The sequence below is a fragment of the Tachyglossus aculeatus genome, chromosome 14 (genome assembly GCF_015852505.1).
Source record: "Tachyglossus aculeatus isolate mTacAcu1 chromosome 14, mTacAcu1.pri, whole genome shotgun sequence".
In the NCBI taxonomy this organism is placed as follows: Eukaryota; Metazoa; Chordata; class Mammalia; order Monotremata; family Tachyglossidae; genus Tachyglossus; species Tachyglossus aculeatus.
Window position 1 is genome coordinate 41,708,199 of NC_052079.1, and position 26,567 is coordinate 41,734,765.

Below are 26,567 nucleotides of genomic sequence, written 5' to 3' on the forward strand. Positions count from 1 at the left end.
GTCTTCATCCCCATTTGACAGATGAGGTAACTGAGGCCCAGAGAAGTGAAGTGACTTGCCCAGAGTCACACAGCTAACAGTTGGCGGAGTCGGGATTAGAACCCATGACCTCTGACTCCAAAGCCCGGGCTCTTTCCACTGAGCCACGCTGCTTCTCGTGATGGTGATGATGATAATAGCATTTATTAAGCGCTTGCTATTTGCAAAGCACTGTTCTAAGTGCCGAGAAGGTTACAAGGTGATCAGGTTGCCCCACGGGGGGCTCACAGACTTAATCCCCATTTTACAGATGAGGTAGTTGAGGCCCAGAGAAGTTAAGTGACTTGCCCAGAGTCACACAGCTGACAATTGGCGGAGTCGGGATTTGAACCCATGACCTCTGACTCCAGAGCCCGTGCTCTTGTTACAAGACAAGCTATCTTCCTGTTAAGGTTCTTATGTTTTCTGACTCTCCAGAAGAGCAGTTAACTTCGTCTCTTCATTCATTCATTCAGTCGTATTTATTCATTCAGTCAGTCGTGCTTACTGTGTGCAGAGCACTGTACTAAGCGCTTATTGAGCGCTTATTCTGTGCAGAGCACTGTACAAAGCACTTGGGACGTACAAATCGGCATCATATAGAGACGGTCCCTACCTAAGAACGGTCTCACAATCTTAGCTGTGGGCTGGTGGCTTGGTTAAGAGGAAATTCCAGGTGCTGTTAATCTGCGATCTTTTCATCAGTTCAATTCATTCAATCGTATTTGAGCGCTTATTGTGTGCAGAGCACTGTACTAATCGCTCAGTTGATCTTAGCAGATTGATACGTAGAAGTGGAAGCTGGGCACGGAATTGCTGTAAAAAAATTTTAGCTATTGCCTTTTAAAAGAAACTGCACCCTTGCCTGGTCAGATGAACTATGTAGAACCAAATGTCCCATACCTACTATCAATCAATCAATCGTATTGAGCGCTTACTGTGTGCTGAGCACTGTACTAAGCGCTTGGGAAGTACAAATTGGCAACATATAGAGACAGCCCCTACCCAACAGTGGGCTCACAGTCTAAAAGACAGTCTACTATGCTAAATGTGTTTTCCTCTCTGGCTTCCCCAAGGAGAGGGAGCTGTGGCACATGGAGGGTAGCATGTAAAATGAACATTTTGTTTGAAGGATTGAGTTGGATGGTTTTGTGAACATTCACAAAATGCATGCTAGTGTGGTCTCCTTTCTCGAAGTGTCATTATTAAGCACCTATAGTTAAATATTTTCAACTGTGTGTAGGATTAGAATACTTTTATTTTTCAAGGGTCGTTATGAAGCACCTACAGGTAAATATTTTCAACTCTGTGTAGAATTAGAATACTTTTGTAAATTCAGGTAGTGTTCTGGCTCCTGATGATGATTGCTTTAGAAATACATGCACTCGACCTATTTTTAACATTTTTCCCACACCAGAGAATACTTATTTTAAAACTTTACATCACTTCATTTTAGCTGCTGCCTGTGGAACTTGTCAATGTCAGAATTAATAGCAGGTGTACATATGTCAAAGGGTAAAAACTTGATTGAGCATTCAGGTGAAAAGTATATTAAGGATAAATGAAATGACAAAGGAAAACAATTTTTAGCAGTTAAAGGGACATGGCAACATATATGTTTAAAAATTATTTACTTTTAAGTTGTAAATAAGGGCCCAGAACTAAGTTAAAAGTAAACTGCCATTAATCTTTTAGAATGTACTGTGCACTTTTGAGAAGCCCAAAATGCTTTAAAGACATTAGTAAAGAAGATATTAGTGAAGAAGAAAGATGAAGTGTATCCCTAAAATAACAATTGCCATTTTGTGGTATTTTCCCCGGGAAACCGAATGGAACCTTCTTTTGGAATTATCAGTGTCCAGCTGTTTCCTCATTTTATTGATTAGAAAATGCTTGCCTTAGCATGTTATAAAGATTAACAGTTCTTACTACAATTGTCAAAGCATTTCAAAAATAAATAAGTTTAGCTCCTGGTAGGAAGGAACCAAAACTCAGTATGTTAGTTACCAGCAATCATGCCTCATAAACATCCTCTCTTCCTGTACATCTATGTACGACGTTATATTCTAAACAAGTGCTTGCTCTCAAGAAGTGATGCTAAGCTTTTCAGATTGTTTTTGTAGTGGTTTTACTTGGAAGCACATCAACTTTAAGCTTAACTGTTGGCTCCTCAGGCATAAGACTTAAGTAATCACTCACATTTTTTAGTTGCTGTTATGGTTGTCTTATCATTATATTCATGTTCCTTTTCAGGTCTCTTTATAGTCTTTATTAGGATTCAAAAGTGTGCATGAGTTCTTAAAAGGTGGGTGGCTGAAACACTTTAATGGAGATTGGAGAGAGGTAGATTCTTCCTTTCTCAGCAAAGTAAAGGGCAATAACTGGGAACTTTAAAACTGACCTCATCAGCGGGGCAAGGATGTTCCCGGTTTTCTGTTGAACTGCTCCCTGTAGCTGAGTGCTTGGGTGCTGAGTTGGCATCTACCCCATAACTTGTACATATCTATTCTATTTATTTTATTTTGTTACTATGTTTGGTTTTGTTCTCTGACTCCCCCTTTTAGACTGTGAGCCCACTGTTGGGTAGGGACTGTCTCTATACGTTCCAATTTGTACTTCCCAAGCGCTTAGTACAGTGCTCTGCACATAGTAAGCGCTCAATAAATACGATTGATGATGATGATGATGATGAAAAGCAGCGTGACTCACTTCATTGTACATATTTATTCTATTTATTTTATTTTGTTAATATGTTTGGTTTTGTTCTCTGTCTCCCCCTTCTAGACTGTGAGCCCACTGTTGGGTAGGGACCGTCTCTATATGTTGCCAACTTGTATTTCCCAAGCGCTTAGTACAGTGCTCTGCACACAGTAAGCGCTCAATAAATACGATTGATGATGTTGGGTAGGGACTGTCTCTATATGTTGCCAACTTGTACTTCCCAAGTGCTTAGTACAGTGCTCTGCACACAGTAAGCGCTCAATAAATACGATTGATGATGATGATGATGGATGTCTGTGAAGCAGTTTGGTGGTGGTGGGGAGGTGGGGGGGAAGGCAGAGAGCTAAGGGACCCTAACGGAAGGAATTGAGTTGAGCAATCTTGAAGTAAAAAGGACAGACTAGCCTAAATGCTGCCAGCAGATTTCACCTGGGGAGGAATTCTGCTTTCCCAGCAGGATCTTAAATATACCACTGCCCTCAGGCATATACGTCACCTTCTCTTCTTTTCCAAATCACTGAATCACGTAGGGCGTTATTATTATGAAGTGGTCATCTTTTTTCCCTTGCCCCTTTTCTAAGTATTTCTGTCTTCCCCTAATGTGAAATGTGCATTTAAAAAAAAAATAACTAGTCTGCTTCAAATAATAGGGAGTCAAACCTCTCCCTGAAAATGACTTCTGTCTTTTGGGAAGAAAAACAGACCCAACAGAGGTTTGCCATTAAGTAGACTGTGAGTCCACTGTTGGGTAGGGACTGTCTCTATATGTTGCCAACTTGTACTTCCCAAGCGCTTAGTACAGTGCTCTGCACACAGTAAGTGCTCAATAATTATGATTGATTGATTAATAAATACCATTAATGCCTTGATCCTGACAGTGGCATTAACAACCAAAGTCTGCCCCCAAATGCATGTTTTTACTGCCAGTTGAAACTAGAGGGATGGGAACAAAGCCATTTCTTAGGGTTTAAACTATCTCCAAATCCTGTGTGCTTTTTGGTAATTTTCCCTTTATTTTCTTCCAACACCTGTGCATCTTGTTCAATCATCACTATTCACAGTGTTAATTAAGAGACTTTTGATTAAGAACATATGGCAAAGAAAACATAACTGACTCTGACCCTGAGCTTCTCACTCTTCAAAGTAGTTTCTCTCAGTTTAAGGATGGATTTGGATGCAAAATTGTTTTTGACTTTCAGTAAGAATGCTAAAGCAACTAGGGTTGGAAAAACAGTGTTTAAATTACGACTCTAAAAAGATTTCATCACCCTTTCTCTTTAGGAACAAAATAAAAAGGAATTAAATGCTAAGAAGAATAAAGTGTTAGTGTATAGAGGAAGGACCTGTGTTCCAACTCAGCTCTGTCATTTGACTGCTGTGTGACCTTGGGCCAGTCACTTAACTTCTCTGTGCCTGTCTTTTCATCTGTAAAATGGGGATTTGGACCGTGAGTTCCATGTGAGACATGAACAGTGTCCAAACCTGATTAGCTTGCATCTACCCCAGTGCTTAATACAGTGCCTGGCGCATACATTGAACAAAAAAATAAATATTAGAAAGGGATCCTGTTGGGGGATAGCAGAATGAGTTGTTATTACAAAAAGGCGTACCAAGATAATATATTTTTGAATTAGGCTTAAAGGCAGAGCTCTCTTTAGAAACGTTAAGTAAGGAGTGCTTTCATTGCTGCCACCTTTACCGAACCAATCACCAGATAGACACATTCTCTACCTCCTGGACACTGTCACAGCTCACACCTGAGATTACAATAACTAGGAAGGCAGCTGGAAGGGGGAAATGGGATGATAACAAGAACTGCTGCCACCTGCCATTTTATGAATTTCTCCCTTTTTCTTTCCCAATCCTTGTTACAGTAGGGATCTGGGGAGGGAGAGGACCTGTACTCTTATACCCCACATCCCAGTGGCAGCCTCAGTTTTCTGCCCCTATATTTGGTCCTGCTGAAAGAAACTTAATCACCTGATGCTCTTTTTTCTTTTAAAGATTTCAATTTTGCTGATGATGCTATCATTAGAAGCAAGCTAATTCAGTATGAACTCAATTGTACACACTTTTTGGAGCAGCGGCCAATTCAGTAACATGGATTTCTGATGACGACTGAATGTATTTATCATATAGCCATGTGTATTTTAGAGGTATAAATAGGGGGCACACAGTGAAGGGGTTATAAAGTACTACATACAGTGTTTACTTGCATTTTGGGTGGGGGTGAAGAGTTCTTTAGGCCAAGGTCTCATCTTTGTTAGCTCTGTGAAAAAAAAATTTAGCCTCTTTTTACATTCCAATACAATTATAATGATAATTGTGGTATTTGTTAAGGACTTAACTTGTGCCATGCACTGAACCAAGCGCTGGGGTGGATACAAGCAAATTGAGTTGGACACAGTCTCAATCCCCTTTTTATAGATGCCGTAACTGAGGCACAGAGAAATTAAAACAAGTGGTGGATCCTTCTGACTTTCAGGCCCCTGGCCATGCTGCTTCACATCAAATTCCTTACCATCGGCTTTACGACACTTTACTTTGCTGATCTCTTAGCTACAACCCCGTCCCCACACTCCGATCTTCTAATAGCCCTGATGTCAACTATCCCTACCCTTTAAGCACTTCAATACCCACCCCAACCCCACACCATTTAAGTGCATATCCTTATACCCTGCTACTGCCCATCCACGTAGTTTATTTAAACGTCCCCTTGTAGGCTGTAAGATCCTTGTGGGCAGGGATTATGTCCACCGACTCTTGTATTGTACTTTCCCATGCTCTTAATACAGTATTCTGCACTCAGCAATTGCTCAGTAACACTGATTGATTGAGAAAATATAAAATCATTTTGAGAGGTTTTTGATCAGGGAAAACAAGTTCTTCTTTTGAAGTAGCTTAGGAAAATTTAAGCTGGTGTTTAGAGAACCTTAAAATGTATTTCAGTAAAACTTAACCAAAATTAGTTTTTAAATTATACTTGGAATTATTTATAGTGTTTTATTTTCTAAACTGATGTCAAAACCCTCACTTCAGTTTGTTCTTACAACATCCTTGTACAGTAGGAAAGGCAGGTACGATTATCCATATATTGGAGTTGAGGAAATTGAGACCCTGCAAGGACAATTGCAAGGTCACATGGCAGGCCAGTTCCATACGCTACACAACACTGCATTGTAATTTAGAAAGTAAAAGAACACAACAGATTATTTATGCATGACAGCCTTCATTCTGAAATTCAAGTCTGAATGCCATTTATGCCAGGAGTTACCATCATCATCTTATGTGTGTGTGTGTGCATACACACATACAAACTGGAATGGAATATTAAAGGTGATGGTGGTCTCTTTTCCCTGGAGGTCCTTAAATAGACACCTATATCTGCAAGATGATGTGAGTGGAGGGAGAAGGATGAACTGTATGAATTATTCAGATTCTGTGATTCTTTAAATAAGGAATTTACCAGGCCAGTAGCCATTATTCATTCCGACACATTATATTGCTAAATTTGTTTCTCTTTTGCTGTGCCCCAAGGGAAATCAAACTTTGCCAGAGCAGACCCAGGGGAAGTAGATTCAGAAGGGAAGATCACTCCAAAGAAAACATGATGACTCTGCCTTCACTCTCCTATTCAAATCCCGCACCTGCTAGCAGGTCATTATTCTGGTGTCCACGAGGAGAAAGTCTTTCCAGTTACTCAGCCTTTGCCGATGACTCATTAAATATCTGACTCTCTTTCACACCTTTCCTTTCTCTCTCCCCACCACTTTGACATTAAGCAACATTGGCAGTATTCTGTTTTACTCTTCGTAACTATCTGTCCTCTCTTTAAATCTAATAATTGGTGGGTCTCCACTAAGGATCCTCAGAGTCTTCGTTTTCTTCTCACCTTTCCACAAATTACTGCCTCTTTCTTTGGTGTTCTCTCTTGGCTATCATCTTCAGTCTCTATTGTTATGCCACTCTTTCTCAGTGTCTTTTGCCCCAAAGATATCATCTTCAGTCTCTATTGTTATGCCACTCTTTCTCAGTGTCTTCTGCCCCAAAGAATACATGAAATATGGAGAACCCCCATTGGTGCTTTGGGAGAAATGTACAACACAAACACTTCAGGGCTCTCCATAAAAGTTCTCATTTTGAGCTAGATCCAAACTTATCCATCACACATTGGAAGGAGCACACATATATTGTACTGCATCATTTCAAGGATACAGTGGGTCATTCTGTATCAGATGAACCTCCAGGTGTGTTATAATTGACTCATGTTGACCCTAGACAGTAAGCTCATTATGGGCAGGGAGCGTTTCTGCTAATTCTGTTGGATTGTACTCTCCCAAGCGCTTAACACAGTGCTCTGCACATTGTGAGTGCTCTATAAAAGTGATCGATTGACGAATCATGGGGAACTCTTCGCACCTCATCTGAATGGCACTGCATTGCTGTATATCTAGTGTTATAGCATTTTCTATCAAGTTTCTAGGATTTTTCTGTTGATTTCCAGTCCTTCCTTGTTCTAAAGGCAGTAACTTTAATCCTCTCTATAAGAGATCAGTGTCCGTGCTGCATCTGAGTATATTCCCAAATTCTCATTCTTGCTTATCTTTGGACACTTTGACTTACTTCCTTTGTTCCGTCTAAGAGGAATTTTTCCTGCTTAGTTTCTCTCATGAATTGAAAAGTTGGTTGTCATTCCCCTCCTCAAATTTCTTCACTGGTTATTTTTCAGAAAAAAAATCTTATTGTAACAACTTTTTTATGGTATTTATGAAGTGCTTCCTATGTGCCAGGCACTGTATTAACTGCTGGGATAGATACCTGCCATCAAGTCAAGTTGCTTTACTTCTCTGTGCCTCAGTTGCCACATCTAAAAAGTGGGGATTAAGACTGTGAGGCTGAAGTGGAACAGGAACCCATTCCTCTATTCCCATAGTTAACTCTTATCCTGATATTGGTCATCTCTCAACTTGACAGCCATTTCTGTCTTTTCTGTTTCAGATCTGTTTAAAGTGAAGCTGTTAAAGTGATCATTCCTCCACCATTGAGATCACGTCAATCATCAATTCAGATCTATTCTGATACTCTTCTGGGCCTTTCATACATAATTCAAGAGCCTTTTTATGACTCAGTATCCCAGTTCTGTATCCGAATCTTTCTATCTCCATTCCAAACTCTTACTGTTGCCTTTGGTTTCACATTACAGTGCATAGTAGTGGATGGCATTATAGTGGATTTTTCTCCTTTGTTACCCCTTTTCTTTTTGTAATCTCTGAAAACTTTTTCTCCTAACCCCCTTTGAAGGAAGGGAGTCCTTTTTTTTTCTGACACAGCTTCCCTTCTCCTTCCTGCCTTTCCACTACTGTTCTCATCCTTCTCCCCTCCACATTACTACCCCACCTGCCCCTCCCCTCCTGTTAGAAACAACATTTCCCCAAGTGCCACCACGCTGATAGGTTGGATGACACTCCATTCTCAAGCCTTCCTCCCTCAGTGCTGCAGCTTTGCTGTCCCTCTTTCAGCTCTTCCTCTTGGCACTGCTCTGACGTTTGGAATCGCTGCCATCTCTTCCTAGTTCTGCTGAGCGTAGGGAGAGGAGTGGCGGACCAGTCTCCCACCTGGAGTAGCAATTTTGAGAAGAACTTTAAGATATTATTGCTGGTTTGAAGTGTGGACCCAGAAACTCTGGTCCTGGCAGCCCTCTTTTTCTCCTTTACCATGTCCTTGCAGGGAAAAACTCCACCCTTGCCAGAGTAGAAACTCTTCAAGGGCAGAGATTCTGCCCTTCTCTCTCTGTAGCGTTGCCTAGTCTGAAGCTATGCTATCGATTCAAATCACTGACTTTTTTTGAGGACTTCTAGTCCTCAACCAAAGGATAAAAATACAGTGATCTTAAACCTTTAAGATTCGGCAGTCTTCTTATTAGATGTATTTTAGCTCTACAATTCAGAATTGGAGATGTCAGCCCAGCCTTTCTGGGGGTGGGGAAGGGGAGACTGAGTATGGGAGTAAGGCAATCATTCCGTCAGTGATATTTGTTAAGCATTTATTGTGGTCAGAGAAATGTACTAAACACTTGGGGGAGTACAGTACAATAGAGTTGGTAGACAAGTTCCCTGCCCACAAGCAGCCTACAGTGTAGAAGGGGAGACCGACATTAAAATAAATGATGGATATGTACTTAAGTACTGTGGGGCTGAGGTAGGGGGTGAATATCAAGTGCTTAAAGGGTGATGCAGAAGGGAGAGGGAGTAAGAGAAATGAGGGCTTAGTCGGGGAAGGCCTCTTGAAGAAGATGTGATTTTAATAAGGCTTTGAAGGTGGGGAGAGTGGTGGTCTGTCAGATATGTTGGAGGAGGGACTTCCTGGCCATAAGGGGATTGTGGGCAAAGGGTCACCCCTGAGGAAGACGAGATCAAGGTACCCTGATTGGGTGGATGTTGGAAGTGAGTGGGTTGGGTTGTAATGGGAAAATAGTGAGGTAAGATAGAAGGGGGAGAGTACCCAGAAAGGGGATATGGTGAGATCCATCAGATCTAGAGGGAGAAATGAATAGCTCATTTTGCTTGGGATGAGGGATGATTTAGGTGGTGATGCATTGTGTCATAATTGCCATTCTGTGATGGTTCTCTTCTTCTCTTTAAACAGATAGAGAAGCTAGCAGTGGTAGTTATAACCTCTCCACTGGAACGACTGGGAGTTACTACAGCTGCGTCAGCCAGATCACCATAGGTAAGCAGTAGTTACATATATATATGCATATATATGTAACCCCATATATATTACATAGATCATTTAACTTCAAATACAATATTTGGGGTTCTTAGGGAGGAGAGGATGCTGAATTTTTGGTCTCATATCCTCAAAGGGCTGAATAAGAGGAAGTGGAAGTAACTTGCAGTGAAAGAGTTTGGTAAGACACCAAGTTGCCTTTCTTGCCCTTGAGAGTGCTCAAATGCTCCAACAGACTATGAGAGAAGGATTGAAAGTCTTTAGAGCCTTACAAGGCTTTAGAAAAAGAATAGACAACTAGCTGTCCTGGATATTTTAGGTAGTCCCCTGTGTGGACTAGATGACCTGTGGAAATCCCTTTAGGGACGGAGCGGAAGTAAAAAGAAATTCTTACTGGAGCAGCCAGATATTTAAGTCAATCAGTAGTATTTATTAAGTGCTTACTGATTCAGTCTATCGTGTTTGAGTGCTTACTCTGTGCAGGGCACTGTACTAAATGCTCAAAATAGTTCCAAGTAAATAGTTGTTTAAATGGCTTTTCCTTTTCTTTTTATGTGATGTTAATTGTAGTCTGAAGGGGCAGGGCCCGAATTTGAAGTAACTCCAAATAAAAATGTGCACATTTTCCTCATTTGACCATCTATTCTTCTTTACCCACCTACCTACCCACCCACTTACCCACACCCAGAACAGCTCCTTCATGCATTCGGATGCTTTCTGCTCTTTTTTTCTTTAGCGGTCCCTACTGTGACTTCATTGTGAAGTACGTATTCTGCAGCAGAACTCTCTTGGATCAGTAACATAGTAATTTTAAGATATTTTTGCTAATCAGTTGATAATTCCTCAAAGTAAGGCTTGATAGTTCTGCAAATTCAATCTGCTAGACAAATGTTTTATGTAGCCAAACATACTTTAGCTACTAAAATTTAAAAAAAATCTCAAATTCAATCATTTCACTGAACTCCTCAGGGGGCTATTACATAATAATAATAATAATAATAATAATAATAATAATAATGGCATTTGTTAAGCACTTACTATGTGCAAAGCACTGTTCTAAGCTCTGGGGGGGGTTACAAGGTGAACAGATTGTCCCACGTGGGGCTCACAGTCTTCATCCCCATTTTACAGATGAGGTAACTGAGGCACAGAGAAGTTAAGTGACTTGCCCAAAGTCACACAGCTGACAATTGGCGGAGCCGGGATTTGAACCCATGACCTCCGACTCCCAAGCCTGTGCTCTTTCCATATGTCCTCCAGCTCCTACCAAAGCTCTAGCAGTAAGTGAGAGTTGGAGGGATTCAGAGGAGGGAGTTTGGTTAAGAGCACCATTGACTTTTCATCTTAGAAGGCTTTTACCTTTTTCTGTTGGTGCCACGTTCTGAGTTGTGAATTTCCATAACATGAACAAAATCCTATTTGCAAAGAATTACACCTGCAACCATAGCAGAACTGTTTTCTGATTTTCTTGGCGCATGGGTTTATCTCCAACAGGGATTTTTATTGTTTTTCCTAAGCTTCAGCTTAAAGCTTTGCTAAGTTATGCAACTATTATTGGGATTGCTGGAATTAACTCAGTGTTTTTGTTATTAGGTTACGATGTTGCTGGTCCAGTGGCAATCGGGCTGTCCCATTGGAAAAATCCGTATCTGCAAGGTGGTCCTCCACTCTCATCAGATCTCCCAGTATTCATCTCCAAGGATGCTGGCATCCCTGTCTATCACCAGTCTTTCACACGGAAGAGTGATCTGTCATCTCCTTTGTCTTGCCCAGCTTCACTGTCCATCACTCCAGTGCCTTCTTATAGCAGCAGCAGCCAAGAAACCCTTAGCCAAGACACTTCAGGTAAAAGAATCTGTCCAGGTTTTAGGTCTTTAATTTATTTTACACACACACACATATATATATATACCTATATATATATATATAGGTAAAGTTTTTTTACGTGATGGCATTTTGCTGTGGTGCACAAGGTGCAGTGTGATGACATCATTAGATCACATGATGCACACCCTCATTGGACCACACTGTGCCTTTCCACTGCCTTGTCCTGTTTCAGCTAGTGGCTGACTACCTGTTCATACATGTGTGAAACCTGGTGTTGCCATTTCCTTCTTTCTCCTCCCTCTTCCTGTCTCAGTGGTCAAGCAACATTTCTTGGCTCCTTCACCTTCTTCTCCTCCCGTGCAGGTAAATAAATGGCTGTTGTACCACCTCTCTCCACTACCAAGCCGAAGAAACAGCAAGGGACTTCATTCTGACCCCGGCCAGGAAACACCACTTGCCATGGGGAAAGAGTAGGAAGTAGAGACAGAGAGAAAAAGGGAGAAAGAAGGAGTGAAAATGCACAAAGTGCTCAAAAGTGAAATACACAGCTAGGTTTGGATAGTGATCCCCGCTGATGAAAGGCAAGTGTGCTGCTCTTACCTCTGATCCCCACCCATTCGGGTAAACTGGGGCTGCTTCAGAATCTCTCTCGTCCTGCCCTGACGGTTTCCAACAGGGTGGAGAAGCAGAGGGGACCACACAACCATATATAAGGACATCCAGGCTCCTCTCATGGCATGCCAGGATCTCCTTCCACCCACCTCCATCCCACTGTGCAATCGGATCCACTTTTGGGATTCAGATAGAGCCAGTGGGCTGGACATGCTACCTTGTCCCTGTAGCTATATTTAGCTGGGAGCATGCAGGAGAGGAGGCTGTCCGGGCGGAGAACCGGAGGTGTAACTAGTTAAAGCCTTGGAGGTCAGAGCAGTCCTGCACAGTCTCTCTCCTCCTGGGGCTGAGCCATGCTGAAGAAATGAAAGATATCTCCTGCACATGTGCAGAATCAGAAGATGCCATCGTAGTAAAGAACGGCTCCTTTTTAAAATGTCTCAAGTGGTGGCCATCTTCAGAGGGTCAGGAGGTGTGCAGTTACCGGTCGAGGCTGTAAAGGCTCAAGTTGTGTGGCTTTCGGACACTGCTTGGGGCCTCGAGACTGCAGCCTCTAAAGCCCTGGTATTAATCAGGCCCTGTGTTTATTGATTATCAGACCATTTCTTCCTGATACTGGGTCTTAGTAGGAGGCTGTGTTTACCTGGCCAATTTCAACAGTAACTATCAAATTGGCACTGAAATATTTGTCTTGTGTCATCAGTACCTTGAGGTAATCAAGGGCAGTTGTGGAATAAAGGCGTGTTAGTATCCTGCACATTACCAAAATGTATTTTTACATCTTCCACCTCTTTTATTAGTGTAGGAGTAGTAATCGCTTAAATCTCTGAAGAAGATATTTCCAACTGCAAAATCTCATCTCCCAACATTTAATTTCTAATAACTTTTGTGGTTTTCCCAATTTGACATTTGTCCACCTTTGACATTTTACAAGCATTCGAGCTCAATGCTAAGCAGTTTGTGCCTGAAAAGTACCTTTTCATCAATGGTTAAAGATGGTTTTTAACAGGTTGACATTTCAGAAGTCTAAAGGGGCAACAAAGGCTTTTTAGGTGATACTTTATTCTGAATAAGTCTAAACAGTAGATTTGAATTAGGCGAATTTTTTTCTGCTTTTTCCACATGCGAAATTGGCACTTTTCTCCAAAGAAAGCAGCTTGGTCGGTTGAGGCAAAGATGAGGTGCCGCTTCAAAGCTTTGAGTTTTCTTTGGCTGCGATTCAAGGGAATCATCGACACCTCTATTAGTTCACAAATGCTTCCACCTAGAGATCGAATTAAATATTGCAGTGATGTTGGTTTTTCAATCAATCGTATTTATTGAGCGCTTACTGTGTGCAGAGCACTGGACTAAGCGCTTGGGAAGTACAAGTTGGCAACATGTAGAGACAGTCCCTACCCAACAGCGGACTCACAGTCTAGAAGATTCATGATGAATCTGGATTTGTTTTGGTGTCAGGATAAAGCGTCATCCCCAGTTGATAGTTAATATCCTGGAAAACATTGCAACTCAGTAACCAGTTTGCTGAAAGTCCTTTGGCACATCAGTCCGGTACCATTTCTGAGAGTGTTCACGCCATAAATACCGGGCAGTCCTGCTGCAGTCAGTTGATAAGTAGTAGTCAGTCAGTCAATTGTATTTATTGAGCACTTACTGTGTGCAGAGCACTGTACTAAGCGCTTGGGAAGTACAAGTTGGCAACATATAGAGACAGTCCCTACCCAACAGTGGGCTCACAGTCTAAAGGGGGGGTGCCAGGTACTTACTGTGTAGTACTGTGTGCAGAACATTGCGACTAAGCACTTGGGAGAATAATCAATCAATCAATCAATCGTATTTATTGAGCACTTACTGTGTGCAGAGCACTGTACTAAGTGCTTGGGAAGTACAAGTTGGATACATATAGGGAAGTCCCTACCCAACAGTGGGCTCAAAGTCTAAAAGAATACAGTAAGAAAGAGTTGATAGGCACGTTCCCTGCCCAACATTAGCTTATGGTCTAGAGGGGGAGATAGATGAATATAAATAAATGATTTATAGATATGTTCATAATAAGTGGAGAAACAGCGTGGCTCAATGGAAAGAGCACGGGCTTGGGAGTCCGAGGTCATGGGTTCAAATTCCGACTCTGCCAATTGTCAGCTGTGTGACCTTGGGCAAGTCACTTAACTTCTCTGTGCCTCAGTTACCTCATCTGTGAAATGGGGATTAAGACCGTGAGCCCCACGTGGGACAACCTGATCACCTTGTATCCTCCCCAGCGCTTAGAACAGTGCTTTGCACATAGTAAGTACTTAACAGTTGCCATCATCATTATTATTAAGTGCTGTGGGGCTGGGGGTGGGATGAGTATCAGATGTCCAAAGGGTACAGATCCAAGTGCATAGATGATGCAGAAGGGAGAGGGAGCTAGGGAAAAGAGGACTTAATTGGGGAAGGTTTTCTGCAGGAGATTAATGATGTGAACACAACTTGGGGAGGGAAGAGCCAGCCTAGCTGGCCTCTGAGGAAAGAATGAGAAGGAGAGCACTAGGTGACAGTGACAGGTAGAGGAAGGGGAAGGAGTAGAGGCAAGGGCAAGGCACAAACTGGATATCTGTGCTAATAGATTGTTAATTAATGTATTACTAGATTAGATTAATAGATTGTAGATTAATAGATTGTTAAATCTGTTCATTTCTTTGTTTTTATCAAGGGAAGTGGTTTTTGAGACAGTTGAATAAAATGCTAAATTATTAACAGACAGAACAATTTTTAGTCATGTTTTAAGGTTCGTTCTCGCCTGTCCCGCCATCGACCCCCGGCCCACGTCATCCCCCGGGCCTGGAATGCCCTCCCTCTGCCCATCCGCCAAGCTAGCTCTCTTCCTCCCTTCAAGGTCCTACTGAGAGCTCACCTCCTCCAGGAGGCCTTCCCAGACTGAGCCCCTTCCTTCCTCTCCCCTTTGTCCCCCTCTCCATCCCCCCATCTTACCTCCTTCCCTTCCCCACAGCACCTGTATATATGTATATATGTTTGTACATATTTATTACTCTGTTTATTTTACTTGTACATATCTATTCTATTTATTTTATTTGGTTAGTATGTTTGGTTTTGTTCTCTGTCTCCCCCTTTTAGACTGTGAGCCCACTGTTGGGTAGGGACTGTTGTTATATGTTGCCAGTTTGTACTTCCCAAGTGCTTAGTACAGTGCTCTGCACATAGTAAGCGCTCAATAAATACGATTGATGATGATGATGATGAAAATGAGTTGGCACCTGGCAACATAACTTGAGCATAGCTACAATTTCTTTGAATGTATTTTTTCACATTATTACCATGTTAAAAAAGCAACACAGGCTAAACATTTTGTGTGATCTTTGGGGGATAAAAAAAATTGTCTATTCATGGGAACCAAGTTGTTAATGATTACAGATTGAGTGTTCCCAAGCTATTTATTACCTCTGTGTTTCTTGGAACATTCAAAAGAGAAACAATGAACATTCAAAATCACGTTACATTAGTGGGTGTTTTCAGTCATTTTATTAGAGGAGGCTATTAATACTAACATGTAATTTCAGTACACTGACTACACTAAATCTAATTCAATGATATAGTATTTTTGTTTTAATGAATTCTGTTTTATACAAAGAATGCTTGGAGAATGTGTACTCTATTTTCTTCTTATAATAATTGTGGTACTTGTTAAGCACCTACTGTGTGGAAAGCACTGTATTAAGCACTGAGGCAGATACAGAATAATCAAGTTGGACTCAGTCCCTGCCCCACATGGGGCTCCCAAGCCTAGGAGGGAGGGAGATCAGGTATTTTAGCCCAGTTTTATAGATGAGGTAACTGAGGTCCTGTTAATTTAAATGACTTGCCTAAGATCACACAGTAGACAAATAGCGGAGCTGGTATTAGAACCTAGGTTCTCAGGCGCTTCGGCTTGTACTCTAACCAGTGGGCAACACTACTTCTTTCTCTGGTTTAAAAGATGTCACCTTGGGAATAGAACAGTCATGTTCACTTATATCAGATGTGGCAATTTCTCCCTCTTTCAAATAAATGAATACCTTTTCTTCTGACTCCTTTTTCATTTGGCAGTTCCTCCCACTTTTTTAATTCTGTAAGACAGTGTAAAGGCTGCTGTTTCTTTTATTTTCCTCTTTGGCTTGTATTTGCCAGTTGTGTCTCCCCATTCTTCCTGACCCCAGTAAGTTATGCCCCTTTCCCTGTTCTTCCTTCTCCCTGCTTCACCAGGCTTGAGCTGTTGTGGAATGGGACAGGCAGATATTCCCCAAGCCAGGACCTGAGTGGGTCAGACTCTGGAGATGAGGCTCTTGGCACCCAAAACAAAACATAGCTTGAACCCAAATTATATCAGGAGGAGTTGAAAATGAAAGATTTGATCTTCATAGAAGAAGCTTCATAAAAATGTTGCCCCCCCGGGGCAAACAGCTGGAACCAAACCCCTGTGAGCTGTTTCTAGGGTAGTAGAGTGAATAAAGAAATAGCACAGATTGAACAAATTACTACATAGATGCATAAGATCACATCTCCTCCAAGAAGCCTTTCCCGATTAAGTTCTCTTCCCCACTCCCTTTCCCTTCCTCATCGTCTATGAACTCGGATCTGTGACCTACGGGCATTTGATATCCACCCCAACCTCAACTCCACAGCACTTAAGTTCTATTTATATTAATGTCTGTCACCCCGTCTTTACTATAAGCTCGTTGTGGGCAGGGACTGTGTCTGCTAACTCTCTATTGTACTCTCCCAAGCACTTAGTACAGTGCTCTGCACATAGTAAACGCTCAATATCATTGATTGATAGGCTTCAACCTAATGGGGAGCTGAGTTTTGTAAAGGGGTCATGGTGGAAGGAGGGAGGAAATGGCCGGCCTGCCTATATGCCAGTCTCCCATCCCAGTCAGTCTCACTCATATTTGAGGATTGAATTTAGTGGTGTCATTATCCACTGGTCATTATTCATTCACTATCAAATCCTCCCACCTATCTTCTTACCCTCACTTTGATCGACCCACTTTCTACAACTTAGTCATTCACTGTTTCAAATTTTGTGTTTCTTCCTAGATCTTTCCCCCCCATCCTCTCTGCCCTTGTTTTCTTTTATTTTGACTTTGAGCTCATCCTTTCCTTCAGTAATATCTATTGTTATTTCTTCTTTTTTGTTTTGTGTTTTTTTTTAAATTTTTGCACAATCTTTTCCTCATTATTGCCAAGTTTATTTTAATGCTTTTTTCTTTCTCCTGATTCCCTACACTGTCCCTTTCTCCTAACTCTTTGCTTTAACTTAGCTGCTTTCTGCTCAAGTGAGAAAGCCTCCCTTAGGCCTGTGGCTTTCCAACCCCAGAGGTCTTGGGAGGTGGGGAGGTACAGCGAGGGGGAAGGTTGATCATAATGTATTATCTGAGTTCCAATTATCTAACCATGTTCAAGACATGAGAAGCTGGCTTGGTCATAAGCTTCCTAGTCTTAAGGATTCCAAGGGCCAGTGCTGCTGGAAGAGTTGAAGTCATTATCACCTGCCCCTGCTTTTCTCTCCCTTTCTGCTCTTTGGTGATGAGTGGTCAGACAGAAATCTCTTCTTTCAGCTTTGAAGGAGCACAGCTTTTGTACTAGTGGTGCTTCACCCTCCATAGGAGGGCTAGCAGAAGGTGACAGATAGGGTAGACTTGGTGGAAAATTAGAATTGCATGATGTGGAAGGTATGTGGATTGAGTTTCAGGAACAGTGGATAAACCTCAGGCCCAAGATGTCAGGATTGAGCTCCTGAATGAAGGAATTGATTCTAACGCTGGTGGTGAACACAAGACCACTTTCACTTCCTTATTTTTTGCCATAGTGGAAAAAGCAAGGAGGGAGGCCAGGGTGCACCCCATTGCAAAGTACATGTATAGGTTGTTTTTTTCCTCCATTGTTCCTTCTCCCTTTAGGGTCCCCAGCTCCCTGACAGAAAGTATTTTGTAAAGGGTTTTGCAAGAGATATTTGGGTGACAGGATATAATACCAAAATATCTGACCATCATACCCTATTGGGAACCTTTGGCCATTCCATTTCAGAGGCCCCGTGCTCCACTTCGGGAAGTACTAAATCTGAAAAGCCCTAAACTTTACTGAGTTGAAAGAGGAAATGTAATAAGAATAAAATAATTTCCCTGACCTCTACAGACCAAGACAGTGGGTGTTAATAGCCTAAAATTTAGTCTCTTACCTTAAACATAAAGGAAGAGCTACCTTGAAAGGAAATCCAGAATTTTAACTAATCTTTCATGATAACATCTTCCAGAGGGCAGAGTAACCTTTTTTTTATGGAGGTCTGCAGTGGACCAAACTCTTTTTGCATATTACTAATTGGGTTTTCACTTCTGGAAAGGGACCTTGAAGATACTCTATCAACAGCATGAAATCCCTTTCTTTCAATAAATTGTGATTGTATGCCATCAGACTTGATCCTTTGTGTCTTTGGGAAAGAAAATGGCCAGTTTAAAGATACTGTACTGACATTGAAACCTGAGCTACTGCTGGATGATATGATGTAGAGTAATCTGATCACTCAGCCCAGAGCGGATCGAGAACTCCTTTAGCAAATGTTCGGTGTAGGAGTCTCCTGTGTAACACACAGAGAAGCAGCATGGCCTTTTGGATAAACTGTAAGCCTGGGAGTCAGAGGACCTGGGTTCTAATTCCGGCTCCACCACTTGTCTTCTTTGGGACCTTGGACAAATCACTACAACTTTTCTAGTACATTTTGCAGAAACCTGGAACTTCCTTCTTCAGATTTGGGTTCTTGATGGTCTCAGAAGATCTTCCAAAGTCCTGGGAACAATATATTGGAAATAACCAACAATGCCTCTTATAGGGCCTCAACAATAAAAGCATTCTGACATTTATTGTGCTCCCGCAAGCATTTAGAATATATTGCTCTGAATCATACTAGACAGAAGAGTAACTAGCTATCCTAAATGAGATCTGCAGATGATTAAATTCAAGAAGCTTCTCTTCCAGGAATGGTGATGAAAGCTCAAACTATCTCTAATGAAATTAAGTGTATCAATAGCGTGTATAGTTGTTAGGGTAGATTGTGATTTCAGAAGCTGGAGCAGATTTCAGAGAATAATAATAATTCTGACATTTAAGTACTTTCTGTGTGCTGTACTAAGGGTTGGTTTAGATATAAAATAATCAGTCACAGTCTTTATTCCACATGGTACCCGTAGTCTAAGGTAGAGAAGAGGTACTTTAGTTCCATTTTACAGTTAAGGAAACTGAGGTACAGAAGTTGTGACTTGCCTAGGGTCACAGACCTGGGAAGTGGAAGAGCCAGAATTAGAACTCAGGCCCCCCGACTTCCAGACCAGGCTCCTCTAAGTTTTCAGGCATTAAAAAGGAGGTACATCTGAAACGTCAAGTTTTCAATTGTGGGATCCCAGCCACCAGGTTTAGGTGAAACCATAGCATTTTAACGGTTGGCAAATGGGTTGGGACCTGCATCAGGTTTGTTGTTATTACAAATTTAGAGCCATATATATCAGATATTTACATAGATTTTTTTTCTGAATCAGTAGTTAGCATTACACAGGGAGAGAACTTTAAGCAGTTACTATTGAATTCTATGTGTAATGCTAATAAACTATTGTTATAGTAAGAGGAGGATTGCAGAGAGTGAGAGGACATTGGGCTTGGAAGGATAAAATAGCATTATGTAAACTACAATTACTCAGAGCTGTATAATGTGGTAGCCAAATTACAATTCAGAGTGAGTGGATCTTCAACACTGAGGATATAAAAACAGAACTGGACAAGGGAAACCTATACGACAGCAGAAAATGTGTTATATGGACAGTGATGTAAGGATAGCAGTACACCACACTGGATAGCTATAATTCTGCATATTTATATTGAAGCCTGTTTACTTGTTTTGATGTCTGCCTCCCCCTCTAGACTGTAAGCCCGCTGTGGGGAGGGATTGTTTCTCTTTATTGCTGCATTGTACTTTCTAAGCGCTTAGTATAGTGCTCTGCACACAGTAAGCACTCAAAAAATATGATTGAATTGATAGAATGAATGAAGTTGGATAAATTAAAGGTTTTTTTTTCAGATATGTCCTTTCGGAACTGTGGTACTGCTTAATCAGTGGTATTTACTCACACTCGGCTTCAAGTCTCTCCATCACCTCGCCCCCTCCTACCTCACCTCCCTCCTTTCCTTCTGCCGCCCATCCTGCGCCCTCCGCTCCTCTGCTGCTAACCTCTTCACTGTGCCTCGTTGTTGCCTGTCCCACCCATGTCGACCCCCGGCCCACGTCCTCCCCCTGGCCTGGAATGCCCTCCTTCCACACATCCGCCGAGCTAGCTCTCTTCCTCCCTTCAAAGCCCTACTGAGAGCTCACCTCCTCCAGGAGGCCTTCCCAGATTGAGCCCCCTCCTTCCTCTCCCCCGCCTCCCCCTTCCCATCCCCCCAGCCTTACCTCCTTCCCCTCCCCACAGCACATGTATATATGTTTGTACATATTTATTACTTTATTTTACTTGTACATATTTATTCTATTTATTTTATTTTGTTAATATGTTTTGTTTTGTTGTCTGTCTCCCCCTTCCAGGCTGTGAGCCTGCTGTTGGGTAGGGACCGTCTCTATATGTTGCCAACTTGTACTTCCCAAGCACTTAGTCCAGTGCTCTGCACCCAGTAAGGACTCAATAAATACGATTGAATGAAAAAATAAATTTATTGAGTGTTTACTGTGTGCAGAGCACTGCACTAAGTGCTTGGGAAACAGAAGGAAATAGTTGAGTTTATAGAAATGAAACCAGAATATTTCTGGGGGGGGGGGGGAGGGGTGTATGTTTGTGTGTGTGTGTGTATGTATGAGAGAAAGGGAGGGAGAGGAAGTCTGTGCATCTGCCATTTTCCAGAAGAGGGAGAGAACTGGTAACCTTTATGTATCATAGCACAGGTTTCAGAAAATGCTGTAAGGTCTTTTTCCTGAGTGTTAGGCTTATAGAGGACCCCATAAATCTCCTTGGAAAATTTTGAATGGTTGATGGCAGGTTATTTTTCCTTTATAAACCTCTTCCATGATTGATGCCCTGAAGCCCAAATGCATATAAAGAGGAATATAATCTTTCTCTCCATCTCCAGCTATTTCCTACTAGTGAAGTTGCGTGTTCTTCCTAACCTCAGAGAAGAGTACAGAGGCAAGTCCATACAAAGACCCACATGCATGGCGGCAGCGGTAAAAGTAGAGGTATAACAATTCCAATTGCTGCTGATTCCAATGTGGCAACTGTGAGGGAAAATTGGAAGCTGTTGGAACTCCTAGAATCCAGTGATGTTTGCGGCAGTGGCAGCAGCAATGGCTATGGCTGCTTTTCTCTTCCTTATTCTTGTATTGCTAAACTGCCAGGCCTCTCAGGTGATGTGTGTGGCCCCTTATTTTGGTGTAGTGGGTCTCCTTATCGCAGAGGGTTATGAGTGCCCAGTAATAGGCCAAAATGGGGTGGTGTGGTAGATAGCCCCACACTGAAAAACACTATGCCGGTTTATTTCGACTGAGCTTAATTGCTAAAATAGTGAAAATAAGTGATTCACAATTCTAGAGCTAGGTTAAAGCCTGTTTTTTAAGCTAATTCGGTATTCTTCGTTTAACCATTTTAAATACATGGGATGCTACATTATAAATCAGATGATTTCCACAAAATTTTTAAAGGCAAGGCAGGTCAAGGAGGCAAGGAGTCACGTGGTACAATGCAGGGAAAGTCAGTGCCTTTGTGACATCTGGCATCCCAGGAGCAGGTGTGCTTGGAGATAGAGAACTGTATTGCCACCCTCATAACAAAGGGCAAAGCAATTCCTTTATTTGTTTCTTATTACATTACATTATTCATCATGTCCAAGAACTCAGGTATACTCTTATCCTTGCCTTTATTTAGTCTATTAAAGTTTCCAGCTGTATTCATTCATTCAGTCGTATTTATTGAGTGCTTATTGTGTGCAGAGCACTGGACTAAGCGCTTGGGAAGTACAAGTTGGCAACATATAGAGACGGTCCCTACCCAACAACGGGCTCACAGTCTATGTAGCTGGTAGCACAACTGGCACACTCGATGCAGCAATAAGATTCAAGAATATTGGGCATTTTTACAACTGCTTGTCTTTCAATAAGATCAGATCTGACTCAACAGCATAACTTGCCCTGTTAAATTAGAGATGATCTTTGCCAGAGGCCCAAGGACACTTAAAAAAAAAGATGCAATTGTTTGCATGATGTTACTGAGACAATGGCAGCAATTCATTCATTCATTCATTCAATCGTATTTATTGAGTGCCTACTGTGTGCAGAGCACTGTACTAAGTGCTTGGGAAGTCCAAGTTGGCAACATATAGAGACAGTCCCTACCCAACAGTGGGCTCACAGTCTAGAAGGGGGAGACAGAGAACAAAACAAAACATATTAACAAATAAAATAAATAGAATAAATATGAACAAATAAAATAAATAAATAGAGTAATAAATATTAAGAGCTTACTATGAGCCAAGCACTACGGTGGATACAAGCAAATCAGGTTGGACACAGGCTGTCATTCATTCAGTCGTATTTATTGAGTGCTTACTGTGTGCAGAGCACTGGACTAAGCACTTAAGGCCTGCACTATTACTTCAAGCCACATCAGCATGTATCTCGCTATCACAGAATAATTCTTTTAGGTAAAGAATTCAGGGCCTATGTGGTAAATGTGTGGGATTTTCCTGCTCAAATCCAGTCCTTGTCTTGTCTTATGCTGTCTAGTCGTCTCTGACCCATAGTGACACCATAGACATATCTATCAATCTAGTCCTATTGCTCATAGTTTACAGCTGTTGCACTGTGTTTACTAGTATACTCCATTCACATTAGGAAAAATATGACATTTATTAATAGTTGAATGAATTCCAGTTAATTATTTTTATTCATGCTCTTAGACCGCTGTTCGTATTCAGGAGGAAATATCGAAAGCTAACAGTAGTTGTCACGCTTTTCTGAGTGTGGAACTGTTCTCCAAACCAGCATGGCTTGTAGAAGCAGCATGGCTTAGTGGATAGAGCTTGATCTTGGGAATCAGAGGTCATGGGTCCTAATCCCGGCTCCACCACTTATCTGCTGTGTGACCTTGGGCAAGTCACTTCATTTCTCTGGGCCTCAGTTCCCTCATCTGTAAAATGGGGATTGAGATTGTGAGCCCCACATGGGACAGGGACTATGTCCAACCCAATCTGCTTGTATCCACCCCAGCACTTAGAACATAGTTAAGTGCTTAACAAATACTATACTTATTATTGTTATTACTAATGGAGATGAGACTAGCTGCCTTCATTGACTGGGAATGACTTAATGTACCGCAGTGTCCTGGAAGAATGACTATGAGAGCTCAATTTTGTTTTTTCTGTCATGTTAGGGTAGATAATATGAATAGTCTTACTTGTGAAGGTTGTGCTTAAATAGTGTGAAGATATTACATTTTGATGCCTTAAAGTAACTTAATGAGGAGGAATGAAATTCACATCCTGACTCTCATTAGCTTGGAAGTAGTTTTGGACCAGTCGGATCATCCCATATTTGCTGTACTTAAACTGTACTTTCAGTAAGAAACTTTCAAACATAAATCATGGGATGTTGTCAGTATATAGGAACTGGTTAGTGGCTCTAAGAAAAGGGTAGCTAAGCAAGTGGTTGAGAGGCTAGACTGTAAGCTCCTGCGGGCAGTGATAGTGTCTCATCCTTATCGTCATCATCGATGATATTTATTGAGCAGTTACTATGTGCAGAACACTGTACTAAGCAGTGGTTGGTGGTTTCTCCTCATCTTCTTTGACAAAAAGTATTGAACTGACCACAACCTCCGAGAAGAATGCTACTGCATTTCCTGGGTATTTTTGGTGGTAGCATATGGAGTTCTCTCCCAAATTGAATAAATTGTTGTTGTAAGAATCCTAAAATAACTTAAATCAACTTAAATATAACCTAAAGTTACTAAACATCAAAACTTCACTCTATGATCTTGCTAGAATATGATTTATGAAAAAATTGTCTAGGTCGCAGATGAATTGTTTGCTGACTCCAGGAGACATTGGATTTATTAGGCAAAGAACTAGGTATCTGTACTTGGAAATTTGAAAATTTAAGGAATCAATTCAGTGGCGTTTCAGTTGTTTGATTTGCAAAATAGTGCATGCTTGCCAATAATTCTGCTTATTCATAAAGCTTTGCTTAAAGAAGATGCAAGCACATACAAAAGCAATGCGTTTGTGGTTTTAATAGGCAAGGAAGAAGCTATCATGCTTCTGAAATGGAGCTGACCTCTTAAATAATGCAGAAATATCAGTCGGTATTCATGAAGGTAATAAAAATGCAGTGCAATTCTCACCAACAAAATGAACTTCACAATAGTTTCAGTTTTTCTCTGGGTACAAACCATCTAAGGTAGACCATCTCTGAAAACTATAATTCAGGTATATTTTTTCGCTGCCAGGAATTCCGGAAGGACAAAAGACATGGAAAAAAACCCCCAAAGCAAGAGATTGCTGGTCTATTGCAGACCAGAACTGAATACTTGCTTAAGAAATACACTTACCGAATAAGAGTAATAGTGGTAATAATTATGGTATTTATTAAGAGCTTACTATGTGCCAAACATTGTATTGAGCACTGGGATAGATACAAGATAATCAGATATAGCTGGCACAGTCCCTAGCTCACTTATGGCATACAGGCTGAGAGAGAACAGGTATTGACCCCACTTTACAGGTTGGAAACTGAGGCAAGGAGAGGTTAAGCGATTTGACCAAGGTTACACAATAGGCAGGTACCTAATCTGGAAGGAAAAGTCAGGTCCTCTGACTCACAGGCCATTGCTTTTTCCACTAGGCAACACTGCTTTTAGTCTAGGATGCCAAACCATGGCTCTTGACCTATTTGCAGCTCTTATGGAATCAAAGTGCATTGATTGGGTGGCCATCAAAAAAACCAGACCTTTGTTGTTCTCCGCCTGCCAATGAAATGGCTTTTTTGGGGGGTTTGCCTCAAAGCACTGGGTAGAGAGGGGTCTCCCAGCTAACCGACCTGCAACATACCATTGCAGAGTCATCTCTGTCCACACCTCATTTTATAAAGTATGCAAGATGGGCGATTAGCAATAAAAAGTGTGAGCTGGGATGAAGGGAGAAAAGGAGTCAGGAGAGGGGAACAGTAGAACAATGATTGTCTTCTGTGGTGACCTGGGTCTTTCCTCAAACTTTTGAGGGGTAGGAAGACTTAACATTCCAAAGCCAGTTTTGGAAAAAGACCCTTTTCAAGAAATAATGGGTCATCATGTCATGCAATACTCAGTACACATATGAAAAAAATGCAGTTTTATAGGACTGAGGCTCAAGGATAAGTTTCCTATCAGTTCAGATTGAACTGGTTTGTCATAGTGTAGTGACTAGAACATGGGCTTGGGAATCAGAGGACCTGAGTTTTAATTCCAGCGCTGCCAGTTGTCTGCTGAGTGAGCTTGGGCAAGTCACTTAACTTCTCTGTGCGTCAGTTTCCTCATCTGTAAAATGAAGATGAAGTACATGATCCCTCTCCTTCTTAGATTGTGAGCCCAGTGTGGGACAGGGACTGTGTCAGGCCTGCTTGTACCTACCTCAGTGCTTAGAACAGTACTTGGCACATAGTAAGTGCTTAACAAATGCCATAATTATTATTTTAATTGTTAAAGCTATGGAATCTAATTTGTGTGGTATTTAAGTGTTTATTATGTGTCAAACACTCTTCTGAGTGCTGGGTTATAATAATAATAATAATAATGGCATTTATTAAGCGCTTACTATGTGCAGAGCACTGTTCTAAGCGCTGGGGAGATTACAAGGTGATCACGTTGTCCCACGGGGGGGCTCACAGTCTTCATCCCCATTTTACAGATGAGGTAACTGAGGCCCAGAGAAGTTAAGTGACTTTCCCAAAGTCACACAGCTGACAATTGGCGGAGCGGGGATTTGAACCCATGACCTCTGACTCCAAAGCCCATGCTCTTCCCACTGAGCCATGCTGCTTCTCCAAGTTAGGTACAAGTTAATCACGTTGGACACAGCCCAACTTGGAGTCCACATGGAGCTCACAGTCTAAGTAGAAGGGAGAACAAGTATTTAATTCCCATTTTACGGTTGAGAAGACTGAGGCACAGAGAGGTTAAGTGACTTTCCCAAGGCCACCCAGCAAGCGGTTGGCAGAGCAGGGATTAGAATCTAGGTCCTCTAACACCCAGACCCATGCTCTTTCCACCAGACCTCATTATCTGGAGATCTTTAAAATTAGCAGAGATGTTTGTGGGTCCTGTATGGGTAGGAACCACTTCCAAATTTTTACCAAGAAAAGTCTCTGGGTACACTACCAGAACAATTGCAGATGGAGAGCGGGGGAGAGATGTTGCTATGGGTCGAAACAACTCGATGGTTTAAGACAAGATACCGTTTTGCCAGGAACTAAATGACTTCAGGAAAACCCTCCAGCTAGAAGGAAGTAGTCATTTGATCTAGTTTTTTTTTAATGTTATCTGGTCAGACCAGGCTGACATATGGCAGTTAACAGTGGGGTGAATCCTAGAGTGAAATTAACAGTCGGGTGAATCCTTTAG

The 26,567-nt window shown here is 41.6% G+C and overlaps 1 protein-coding gene across 1 annotated transcript in view; it reads left to right on the forward strand.

The window, feature by feature from the left end:
* ANO4 (anoctamin 4) overlaps positions 1-26,567 on the forward strand; it is a 181,513-nt gene that overhangs the window by 2,049 nt on the left and 152,897 nt on the right. Inside the window, exons 2-3 of the mRNA XM_038756674.1 lie at positions 9,385-9,468; positions 11,062-11,313. Of these exons, the coding sequence (XP_038612602.1) occupies positions 9,385-9,468; positions 11,062-11,313 (336 nt within the window). The remainder of the gene's footprint in view (positions 1-9,384; positions 9,469-11,061; positions 11,314-26,567) is intronic.